A 13,690-nucleotide genomic window follows, 5' to 3' on the forward strand; every position below is an offset into this window, starting at 1 on the left:
TTTTGAGTTAACTTTGATGAATAATAGAATATGATGTATCTTTAGAGTGACATTTAAAGTAAATGACATGATGTCATTTATCATTATTATTCATACTCATGATATGCATAATTTTTGCTTACTAAGCATTGACTTATGTAGTTCTTGCATTGTAGGTGACCATGGAACTACATAGAAAGTACAACTAGCTGTAGAGCTATTACAAGATTTCAAAGTTCGATGTATATGGATGACGACCTGTAGGGTTATTTTGTGGACTGTTGTTTTGAACTTGCAATATATTGTGTTATATTTTGGGGATCCTCTATTGTATACCCCATTTGAAATGGCCTGTAGATACGTTTATAATCTCAAAACATTATAACCTCAAAACATATACGTTGGATTTTGGTTATATGATCTTTGGTTTCATTATACCATATAATGTCACAGGTTATCAGGAGTTAACAAATGGAGATGTAATTGTGAAGATACTTATTTCATTTTATCAAATGAAAAAAAAGTATATGTGAAATTCTATATTTAGGTCGAGCCATCAATTTCATTCCTGCACAGGTTAATGTATAATTATCGATATGAGTGGGGCTGTGACATCTAAGATCTTAGTTATATCTTCCTTTAATTCCACAATGTACGTAATTCTCATGTAAGCTTTAATATCACCATTATGCCTCTTCATGGCTGCTAACATAAGCATATACCATGAATAGAGACCTTTCGATGCCTTTTTTCAGATATTTGAAGCTGGCAAGTCGAGCTTGTGAGACAAGATCATGTTGATTACTTCTACGACTACCTTTGGTGGTTAACATCACATATAATTTCCTCTCTTTAATTATTATAAATGAACAAGACATAATTAGAGAAATATATATCATGTCAAATCCAAATCGACATACATGGATTTGAGAGTTATTAATTAAATGGCCTACAAAGTAGTGAAACAAAGGGTGCATGGGGCAGAAAAGACTTGGTATTCAATCCAAAGCAATCTTACCATCACTTGCACATATAAGGAAAACAATTAATCAAGAAAAGAAAAGAAAAAAGAAAGCGGAAAATTATGAATACATAGAAAGGGAATTGTTAGGATGTCACTTTTTTTTTCATTTGATGTAAAAAGTGGATGAGTTATGATGGGGAGTACTCATGATGTCATCATGACACACTAAAGCAGCATCACTATTTTTTTATATTCTTCACTTGCCCTCTACTCCATACAAATACATTTAAAGTTGAACCACTTTCTCCTGCACTCCACGTTTGTAAATTTGTAACATGTTTAATCAATTAAGTGAGTTGAACTGAAATCCCAAAGTCAGCTGGGATGCATGAAATTTGATGATGAACTATCTTGTCATTTCAAAAGCATCCCATGCATTATGATTACGTGGTTTCAATTCTTCAACTTTGCTTGCTCCTTTATGTAATGGCAATCATAAAGCATGTTGCTTTGGCTGGTTGTGGTTATTTTCTCTTGGCCCCTTGATTGTGGTGGATTGATGATCTTTATTGTTAACGTACATCTCTAATTGGATGTCTCATAAGGTTGTTTTGAGTAAGTATACAAGGGCATAGTGATGCAAAAAGGCCCTACCAAAAATAACATCATCGGATTAGTTAATATAAGATAATTAGAAAATCTAAGGGAAAATTCCTTCAAATATGAAGATACCATGTAAACAAGGAAAAAAGATTAAGCTTTAGCTTAACCAAACTCTCTATGATGTTATAATATTAGGTCCATATTGCATATATCTAATCTCAAAGAACTCTAATCATGCAAACACAAATATTGCTTTGGCTTTGAAGTCAATCAAATGAAAGTCACAAACTCATTGTAAATACAATTTTTTTATATCTAAGATCCAATTTATTGATCACGTCAATTGGTTCGACAGTAGAAATGACTCAAATCTTCTAAATATATGTTATTACTATACAAAACACAAAAATGAATGAATAAATAAATAAATAAAGTAAAATCACAAATTTTGTTGATTAGGAAAGTACCTAGCTGAAAGCCCTCTCTCTCTCTCACACACACACACAAAAGAGGCAGGGAGAGAGCACTTTGAATGGGTAGCTGGAAAAAGGTGCAATGATCAGCTTTTCAGGAGAGGCAGCAAAGACATGGCATGCTTTCCCAGTTCCCATATAAAATAAGACCTTGATACATGAATGTAAGTTTTATATAATGGATTACATAATATCACATGTAATTTTATTATTGTTCTATTTAAAATACAGTCAATTTTTTCATTCAATCTGTTCGCTTCACATCATTTTATGTAATTCCTTATGTTCTATTTTTATGTGCACGTTGCATAATCCTATAGAATATGTCTATATCTTGAGAAAATTATTAACCTTAAAATTAACTAAAATATTGTTAGTGTTGAACCCAATTAAGAATATTTTGATTGAATAGGAATATTTGACAGTTGACAGTGTAGTGCAGGGGCACATGCCTGTTCTGTTCAACGGAATGTTTTTACACGACCAAGTCTTATTCATCTATTCTGTTTCTTGGGTTTTTGGGAAACACAGTCATGCATGCCAATGCCGTTTATTTATTTAACGTTAATTGATCTATTTGTGATTTTTTAACTTAATTAAATAAACATTCTATAGTGCCATGTAGCCATATGCATAGGTATTTTTGCAATTATTTATGCCCTGGCATTCATTAATTTGGGCTGTATCTATCTCTTTTCGTACGTCTTTTGTGGAGTTGTGTTGCGTTATGTAATTATTAAAAAAAGGTTGAACCCCAATCTTGAGGGTCTCCACCACCCCGCCCCTAAAGTTTTGTGAGGGAGGTAAATCGCGGGATATGCCCCATCAAGTCAGGGAACAAGAGCTGCATGTACACTGCACCTACAAGGAATCCAATTTCATGTCTCAAGAATCGAATCCCAACATTACGACTGTCAGCAAGGTGTGAAATAACCTTACTTCTATCATTTGCACCATTGGACTATGCCCCGGGGGCGCGTTATGTAATTATTTGTTATATATTTAGAAATGCAATTAAGATGATTGAGGAAGTATTCCTAGGAAGATGCTAAGCAAATTAAACAAATTCGGGAAATTTGTTTATAAATATGTTTGTAGGTCAAAGCTCTTGATGTGTTGAACTAATGACACGTGTCTTTCAATCAATGTAAGTGCTTGACATGGAAAGAGTTGGAATTTGGAAGGCAAAATAAATTGAAGAGAGAGCACCATATTGCGTGGAAAGGTGGTCAAAGAGGGAAAAAAATATCGATAAAAATTCAACTAATTTGTCTTAGAGTTCGATTATGTATTTTTGAGGGATGTAAAACCTCTATTGAACAAATCGTTTGATAAGATAAGTTTGAGAGAATTACGAAAGAGATGAGAAGAATGGTTTCAATGTTAAACACTTGGTTATGCATCATGTAGACGACTTGTTGGAGGATGCCGTGGTGTTGATTCGAGAGAAAAACGCCTTGCCATTAGAATGACATGCTTGAAAAAATAATGGTCAAATTGAGCTCGGACAATATAGGATATGAGGACCATCGAAGTTTAGTGTTTTTCCTTTGACACGTAATTAATCATGTCTCAGCTATTTTAATTAGTTTTAAATGCAAACAGCACAGAAAAACCTAAAAAATGTAAAATTAAGAATAGAAATACCCCAAACCCTAGTATAAAATGCTCTTATAGGAAGCTAAAAAGGACCTTTTATGATATCAGAAAAAGAGTAACTTTCATTGTAATATAGTTTCTTGAAAGAATGGCCAAAAGTTGTTAGCTGGAAAAACCTTCATTAGAAAACAACTAGAACTTGTACTCTATCTTATTATTAAAGTCAATATTAAAGAGAAAATGACCTTAGTAATTGAGAGAATAAATAAATAAATATATATATTTTTTATATAACTGACTCGCCACCATCTATCTACCCCCTTGCAGCTATTCCATCCCCTCACAAACTGCCAAACCAAGAGAATTTATACAAAGTGAGATTTGCAAGTTTCATTTTCTTGTTTATTGTTAATTCTTATCTGTCCAATGGGAATCTATGTCCTAATTGAATCTCAATCATGTTCATGGCCTCAACAGATCTTTCTAATGATTTGAAAATTGAAGAATTTCCAATTCATGGCTTGCCTTGGGATCCAAGATCAGTTTGAAAGGGTTAAAACTCAGTGGAACTGGCGCTTTGGGTTTTTGGGGTTTTCGATATGACCATGTTTTCTGCAGAAAATATATACAAACACCAGTTTTGTGGTGGCTATTCGGAGGGTTTTGGTGTTATGAGTAGTCAAGTACAAGGTTATTATTCTTGTAGTGAAGCTTGTTTAGGATCTAATCGATTAGTTGGCCCATTAATGGCAGAAGGGAGTATTAATGAAGCTGGATCAAGTTCAAAAGATGTTCAACAAGAGAAAGATGAAGAGTGGCTTCAATTGAGTATTGGTGGTAACACAGGTCGTGAAAAGAAGAAAGATCAAGCAGATCAAAGCTCTCTAATAGGCGTCCCTCGACCGGTCGAGCTCGAGCTTCTTCCAAATACTAGTGGTAGTGCTTCACAAATCAGGCCGTTAGCGGCCCCTATTCTTAACGTATCAGAATTTGCAGCTCCTCGGCCTGCTATGAATTTCTCAACATCCACCGATCATGGAACCTTATTTTTCTTGCAACACCCGGGAACTAGTTCAACTTTCCCTTATCATCAAGAGATTAACTGGGCATATAGACCCATCCCAATTAACATAACGCCTCCTTATACTTCTTCACCTTCTTTAATGGCGCCTGATTCTTATTTTCCCCGGCAATTTCAAGTCCATCCCGGAATAGATATCCCCGGGCCAAGTCTAGATTTTAGAGTCATTCAATCACCTCGGAGACCACAATCCGGCATATGGTTTGCACTACAAGCATCACAAAATCAGTAAGTGCATAAATTAAGCTGGGAAATCAAATTAATCATCAACATTTGCTTTGCAGCAGCACTATTTTCCTTTCTGTGTTTTTTTGTCCCTACCTTGAAGTTTTTTTTCTCTTACGACATCATCATATTTAATGGACCTTTATTTTGCATTGCAGAGCAAAAGAACCGTTTTTGCCTCAGATACCCAAGAGCTACTTGAGAATCAAGTAAGTTACTTTCTTCGATTCCTTTTTATTTTCATGTCTTTTGTTCTTCTTTTTCGTCGCTCAGTCTAAAAATCATTAATATTCTTTAGAGATGGAAGGATGACAATTCGATTGGTCAAAAAATATCTGGTGAATAAGCTTAGGCTGGAAAATGAATCAGAGGTACGCCTCACATTCCATCTTTTCTTTTTCTTCTTATTACAATGAATTTTGCGATCAGAAATTGTTTATGAGTATATAAGTTGTCAGTTGTACTGATTTTATTATATGGTAATATGACTTTCGACATAAATAACATTCTCCAAGACATGAAGTTGTTTAAGAAACAAATGATAGAAACAGCAGAACTGTAAATGCTTCCATTAGTGATATTTTAATACATCTTAGATAACATCATGGTTGGTACGACGTATATTTATAGGTAGCTCTCTTTTCTTTTTGTATCATTATAGCTTAAGCTGTTGCTATATAATTGTATTTTACAAAAATAAGGTCTTCCAAATTTTGGAATATGCTTTATTAATTATATTATTGTGAATGTCATTTTAGGGTCGGACTGATGATAAACAAGAAATATTAGAACCCCGAACCAAAGTAAATGGCTATCCTGTTTACTCATTCCATTTCTTTTTGAGAAAGTGATGGTTCCATAGGAAACTGGAGTTAATCCGTGAATTTATCAGTTCATATTTGCTGGAAATACGAGCAAAAGAAAAGAACCTTTCTCCTTTCCTTGTAATCAAGTAAAACATCAGTAATTCTTCAACTGAAAAAACAATTTGAATTCATTAGTGCTTACTCAAGATGAGAGTAAAATTATTCGATCTCAAAACCATACAATGGCAAGGATTTCTTCAATTTTTCACGGTAGTGTAAGTGTTCAGTTTAACGAGAAACGCAGATGATATTAGAATTTACGGGGAAGGAGGTGAAAGTTTACTTTGATTATTCTTAATCTAGCCCATAGTACATGAAAAATATTTCATTGCCTTGAGAAATATTATCTAGCATGAATTTGTTCTACGTTCCTACAGAACAAATTGGACAACTTTCTTTACATCCATACATTTTTTCCCTTGATTAGGCAGTTTTTATAGCATCACTTAATTCTTATGATATATAGAAATGCTGCTATTGCATTTCAGCTACACAATTTACTACGGCTTTCTAGATACCAACAAGTCATATTATTTAGTTTTTAGAAAATAAATATTTTCTATAGTCCACATATTTTATTAATTTACATAATTCAAAAGCCAAATTATATATATATGTTTGCTATTTTCATTATCTTTCACTATAAAACAAATATAAAATCAATTTTGGATTAGGGAATGTACTAATTTTTTTCAAAATGGAGGTTGATTGTCTGCATAATTAGTGTTCAACTAATTAGATATATTGTTCATTTTAAGCAAAAAAATAACTAGGTTAGCTTTGTGCTTTAGAGTTTAGAATGAGTCTGGTTGCTTTGTGTGGAATTCAAGTCTCATGCATACTCAGCAATCCAATTTATCCTTATTTTAATTCTAGCAGAACTTATTATCATCTAGAGATGGAAAAATTGATAATTTATTCATTTTCTTCACACATATATATCATGAGCTTAAATCTTACAAAGGTTCTTTCTATCCATAAATGGTTTTGATTAAGGATTGAAAATTTAGATAATTTTCTTCATGTTAATGGACTAAAGTATGAAGAGTAAGATCTCTATTTTGTGCAAAAGAACTTTGAACATAAAATAAACCTTAGGGAGTTCAAAATTTGTGCAATACTTAGCCAGATATGATGATCTTCGTTTTCTAAATTTACTAACCTTTCTTTTTATTTCTTTTTATTTCTTTTGCTGTAATCATATTTTCATAGAGTTAAAGCTGGGATCCATGAATTTTGGCTAACATATTTGTTTCTCTTAGTCAAACTGCCATTAGGATAGAGTTCTATTAATACTCAAATTCTAAGCTTCCGTTTGGCAAAAAATTATAAATTATTTATAACTGATTTTCAAATTTAACATTGTATAAATTCGTTCCAAATGGGGACTAAAGTACTACTTAGGAGGAAAACAGGTCAAAAGAACATTTACATTTTAATATACACGTGGTATATATCTTGGGAAGAATATCTTAGTTACATAAAAATAGATGTCAATCCTCGTGTGTATAACATTTAGGTTTTGTGTGTATATATAATGGTTTGTGAGTTGAGTCTCCTAATGTACTTAAACGAGTGTTAAAATCTATTACACTATGATGGATAAAGAACTGTGTATGCAATTATCATTACACATTAGATCAACAATTGCTACAACGACCACTAGGAGGGGAAAAAATAATAATAACAAAAAAGAGGTATATTTCCAATGTCAAGAACCATGATTATCAGAAAAAACCATTGATAGTTTGTGAGTTGAGTCTCTTTATGTACTTAAACGAGGGTTAAAATCCGTCACACTATGATGGATAAAGAACCGTGTATGCAAGTAGCATTATACATTAGATCAACAATTGCTACAAGGACCACTAGAAAAATAGGTAAATTTCCAATGTCAAGTGCTATGATTGTCAAGACATATTGTACTTTCATATATTACAATAGATATAATTACATCGTGTTCGTGCGGGTGTGTGTGAGGATTGTTTTTCTTAGTACGACTAGATTGAGGTTCTATTTTAGAGAATTTATTGAATGCTTATATAGAAAGAGTAACAATTAAAATCCTCTTTTTCAATTTTTTTGGAATTACTTAGTTGAACTTTTATTTCGCTTCTTATAGGTGTTCAAATCAATAATATTTCAAATTATCTTCTTTAATTCCTTAGTAAAGGAAACTAGTTTTATTAGGAAGTTGGCACTTTGCTAGGATATGATGACATTAATTAATCTGTTTAATCTTCATTTAATTATTTTTTTCATGCATGTTAATCTTGCTCATATATTTTAGTATTGAGGTCAACTCTTCAATTCAATGACTTGAATGCGTACAATTCTAATCTAAATCCAATCATATTTCATACCATTAAGTAAGGATAGAGAATGAATTTATACATAACTTATTCAACAATACTAATTAAATAGATAAGTGATCTGTATATATGCCGGTGCCGCTCTTCAAATGACATTGGATTGAACATAATTATAAATTATTCAATTAGAATGTATGACACTCAACATTAATTCTTGATTAATATTTATTCCTTCAAGTCAACATCTTTTTTGTTAATTTGTTGAAGTCGTCTCGAAATTTATGGCATGCATGATCGAGTTACTTGAATCGAGTTGGTAGAAATAAAATAATATCAAACTTTAAAATATGAAAACAATTTAAACCAAATCAAGGTTAGGAATAATTATCTTTTTCCGGCACATTAATGTTATATTACAATAGGCTAACACATATCTGTTAATAATTGTTATTCTCACAATCTGTGAGCAATAATAAAAGCAAAAAGGGTAGGTAGGTAGGTACATTTCTCTTTCTAATTTATCATAATATAAATACAACATTGACTTTAAGATGTAAAAAGGTTATTTCGTCCAGTAATTAATTAATTAACTTGAGGTTAAATATAAGTCGTTCGTGATGTGTGTGTGTATATGCATGGGTTGGCGAATGCGTTCGTCATGCTTTCGTTTGCTTTAACTCAGCCCTTTATCAGCAATGTAGGCCCTTTATTGTCTTTTCACACTATTGTTTATTTCTAAACATTAATGGGTCCATCAAAACGTAAGTGGTGCACTTGGATACTTGATATATATATATAACTCAAATATTGTGTTGATATAATTATTTCTTTCCTTTAGTATTAATAATTGAATTAATCTATTTGTACGTTCATTTTGTATATCTTTGTTGACATTTCATGATGTGTAAAAAAATTGATCATTGATTTAAATAACTATCGTTCAAATATATAGTCGATTGTTTGTCACATTATGGAATGTCAACAAAACTATCAAACAAGAAGTGCAGTAAAAATGATGATAATTACAAGAAAGGATAGATTTTTTTGATTAGTCTAACATCATGAAAGAATTAATTGAACAATAATACAATCGCTATCCAATAAAAATAAAAAAAATCCATGCTTACGTTGGAGGAAAGCAATGCATGATAGATATTATATGTAATCATAATTACATTAGATAATGAAAACCAACATATTAATTACTAATCTGTTAATGTTGCAGTTTAAGATAATAATAAACCTTAATTAGTTAGGATTAATATTTATTTCATTAACCTTCAAATTAGGGTTTTCTAATTAAAGATAGAAAGGAACGTGCATGAAAGATGTTAGTGCGAAGATACTGTATACCTACACAAAAGTTAGGTAGAAAATTATAAAGAAAATATTTTAGTGTGTTGAAATTTCTTTTATTTTGTATTTAATCATATTTGTACATACAAATTAATTAATATACAGTATTGTAACATTATGTCTAAGGTATAATGATGTTGGCTTAGGAGTTAAGTCTAATGGGGTCCCTTTAATATAATGAAAGTAGATAGCTGTTTACATTGGGGTGGACGTCTTCCATAGGTCTCTTTCAAATGACTAGTTGCTGAAATAAACATATATGTATATGCACATACGTGGATTTACGTAAAGCATTTTACTATACTTTTTCTAAGGTTGATTTCTATGCATAAATCCAAAGAAATTATGAATATGATTAATTTTACGAAGTGGAGCATCACTTGAACATGATGAATTAATCTCATAAGAGACTAGCCACAATTGAAGACTACTTTGAATGGATTTGTGGGTGTGGTATAAAAAGGCTTGATTGCATTTTTCATACTAGTTATAGCTTTTGAGAGAATTAGTTGTGTACCATGCATTAGTTGGTATCAAATTTGTGGTCTCATCTTCAATTCTCCTAAAAATGAGAGAATGATGCAGAGCCTCAATTAAACATTAAGTTTGACCTATCTTGTAATTGATTCTCGATGTGAGGTCTAAACAAATAGTGGACGGAATGGATTCTCGGACTTCATCGTAAGTGATAAAGAGCTTAATTGCACTTCTCCTATTAACTATAACTTATGAGTGACGTTACTGCTCATAATGTCATTTGTTTGTGTCATGTTTATGTCGTACTTGAAATTGTTACATACTATATTTATGTTATTTATCTTACTCAAAATGGTAATAATTAACTGATGGAAATATTTGGTTCGTGTTTGTATTTATCTTATTCTTCAGGTAGAAATAACTTGTAAAGGGCAAGAGCTTCTACCGTTCTTAACGTTGCAGCATGTAAGGGATCACATATGGAGTCAAAGAGACTTTGTGACTTTGCTTCCTCAAACCTCCTCAGCTGCAGATCACGTCATGGTTCTATTCTACGGCAGAGGCGCTTATAATTAATTAACTTTTTCCTGCTTGTTCAATTATTGTTAAATTATCAAGACTCGTATTTTTTCCTCACTTCATGTACACTTTTAGGTCCTGCATTTGTTTTTTTGCCCCTTCAAAATTTTTATCTATTGATATATCTCTAACCATGGTTCGCCACCCGAATAATGCATAAGGTGTGGGAGTCAAGGCATAGCCTACACCATGTATTAATAAAGCATAATGGCTTGATGTTTTTCCTTTTTCCATTTTTTTCCCTCTCTATCTTGCCAATTAATTGAATCGAAATTTGTTAACCAAGAGACAAATATATCTTTTTATATCTTCTTGTGCCTTTCTTTGTTGTTCTGTTTAAATTTATTATTCCACAGCCAGTGTTCTATGCATGAACAAACATCTTCACTATATATAGCCTGTTAGGTTGTGATGCCAAGTCCAGTCCAATTAGCTTCAAGGCAATGATGATAAATGGGCCATTTAAGGTCTAGTGGATTAGTATGCTATTGCGTGATAATTTCATGAGTAGCCCAAAATCCGAACCAAATATAAAAGGCCTAACATGTTTCCAAATGCAAATGCAACTTTAGTTGCATTGGTTATTGATTAGATGTTAGTTGCTTTGGATTTTTTATCTTGATATGAGATTAATGGTGGTTGTAGAGGGTATAAATTTAGGATTTTCATTTTGATTTCGAATGTTTGATTCTTTAGAGAGTCTAGGGTTTTCTCTCCATTTCCGTTTGTCTTCCCTGCTTCCTCTTCAACTTCTGATTGGACGTCTTCTTGAATATTTTGAGGGAATTCTTGGGTGAGTCTTTTGTGAATCAGTGAGTGAAAAATGTATTTGGTATCTGAGTTGACATCTTCTAGTCCATTAAAGCAATTTCAATCTTATCTTTTGGGGCTTAGATTTGTGTGGCCACTGTGATACAGAAGGGTACAATAATATGATCCCATTCTATGATATCTTGGTACCTTTGGTGATTTGGTTCCGAATGTAAGTTAAGTAGACGATTTTATAACATTTGGGTCTTCATTATGATATTTTTGTATACTAGTGGTATCGAAGTGTGAGTTGGCTGTTCTTGGACCTTCGATGGTCGATTGATTATCTAAAATTATTTTCGTAGTTAGTTTGGTCAATCTCTTCAGATCACAAATTTTTTTCCCCCAAAACCCAAGGTCTCTTTTGAAAGATCTAGTAACTGAAAGGTTTATCGAACTTTCGATTGAATTTTTACACAAGAAAATTATTTTTTACAATTCGTTTTCTTTTGATCTTTCTAGGTTTGGTATTTTTTGAAACCCTAGATCTAAAATATTGAAAGAATTTGCCGTTAGTGGCCGTTCTTGGTTACAAAATTACTTTCTGAATCAAATATTTGAGGTTTCTTATTTTTTATTCGGGTTGAAACCCCAAATCTGGTAAAATCGTGAACAAATCTTGAGGAATATTAACTGAAACCTACAACCGGTGACCTTGTGAGGGACACCTTTGACTTCTATTTGCATCTGTGTTGCTCATGATGGTTATGGCTCAAAACCACTCTAGTTTGAAACTCTTGACCCTTACTCAATAGTGACTACAGTTTTTTCAATATTTTTGCCTTAACTGTGATAAGTTGCATAAAGTTAACTTGGTGTCATCTCTGCAGGCACTCTAATATTCTGTACAACATTTTATATCACCTGATCTTGTGATTAAGAAATGTTCCAAATTGAGTCTCTTGACTAAGTACCTGAATCTCATGAAATCCTAGTGGATTTGGACATTTTCTAATCCTTTTTTAAATTGAAATCTTACAAAAATTGTATCATCATCCATATTAGTTAGGGTTCTTGAATTGATATAGTTAGTACATAACTTTGTATATGCTGCATATTGCTTTGATAAGCTTTTGTTTGAATTTTACACTTGAATCTCATATTTGTTACTATCTGTTAACTTGCAAATATTTTGAGTTCCAAAATTTTTTCAAGCTGGTTTGTCACTTTTCAAGGAAGCAAATATTTTGAGTTCCAAAATTTTTTCAAGCTGGTTTGTCACCTTTCAAGGAAATTAACTTTGTGTTTTTAAATTTTTTTTCAAAAATGGTTGGAACAATTTTTGAACTTGGGATCTTCAGTGGGAATGATGATTTTCCCATTTGGCAACAAAAAATGAGAGGGGGTTATTCTACAACAAAAGGTTTCTCAAGCAATAACTCAAGAATTTCCTGATATCATGATTACTGACCAAAAAATGAAGCTGATAAAATTGCCTACACTTCTATCATATTACATTTTTTTTTTTTTTTTTTTCAAATTTTAAGAAAAGTAGGAAAATTAGATACCACTAAGCTTTGTAGAATGAATTGGAAGAACTGTGCTTAGTTAAGTCCTTACCACACAAATTGTTAATCTTGGAAGGATATTTTAGTTTTAAGTTCCTCTAGGGAATTAGATGATAACTTAGATACCTTCGATAAGTTAGTACATGATATTACTAATACTGGTGATAAGGTGTCTTTGGAGTACAAATGCAGTTGTGCTCTTTAATGCCATCCCTAAAACATATAGAAATACCAAGACTGTCATCTAAGGATCGTACTACTTGTACATAAAAATGGTATATAAGAAATTTCATAAAATGATATGAAGAGAAAAGTTTGGATGAAAAAGTTGACTCTGTTCTAAATTGACAAATGATAGAGTGACATGTGATATTACGTAACCCATTATATAAAGCTTAATATACACATAGCAAGGTTCGCCATCAAATATGATAGAGACACTCTAACTCCTGATGTTGTCATCAATTTCTTAAGGAGCAAAGAGTTAGAACTTAAATCTAAAAAGCATGGTAGTAATTCTAAGAGCTTATTTGTTAGCGACAAACCACATAATAGGCAAAATATTAATCAAAATAGTCATAGTAATCAGGAATGTAGTGATTGTCTGATTACCCGCAAGTGAATGGGATCGTGAACAAGTAATATAGTAATGTGTAGAGTGTCGAACTCACGAGTACTATGCGTTTAATCAAATGAAAACTAACAATTCCCTTAATCGAATAGTAAAATCGAGTTGTACCTAACATTATTAAATCTATTAACTAACTTAAAAGCAATGTAAAAATTAATCAAATTTGTAAGAAGTATTGCTAAGATGAGAATCCCCCTTATTAATTCATTTTTAGTTCAACAATTTAA

At 32.0% G+C, this 13,690-nt stretch overlaps 1 protein-coding gene across 1 annotated transcript; it reads left to right on the forward strand.

The window, feature by feature from the left end:
• The first annotated feature begins 3,957 nt into the window (after positions 1-3,957).
• On the forward strand, positions 3,958-10,593 carry LOC111396527. The gene is made up of 4 exons (XM_023022941.1): positions 3,958-4,927; positions 5,083-5,133; positions 5,223-5,295; positions 10,347-10,593. Exons 1-4 carry the CDS (start codon positions 4,218-4,220, stop codon positions 10,509-10,511), a joined length of 999 nt encoding a protein of 332 aa, XP_022878709.1. The 5' UTR covers positions 3,958-4,217; the 3' UTR covers positions 10,512-10,593.
• The last annotated feature ends 3,097 nt before the right edge of the window (positions 10,594-13,690 follow it).

Source organism: Olea europaea, chromosome 6 (assembly GCF_002742605.1).
Source record: "Olea europaea var. sylvestris chromosome 6, O_europaea_v1, whole genome shotgun sequence".
Taxonomy (NCBI): Eukaryota; Viridiplantae; Streptophyta; class Magnoliopsida; order Lamiales; family Oleaceae; genus Olea; species Olea europaea.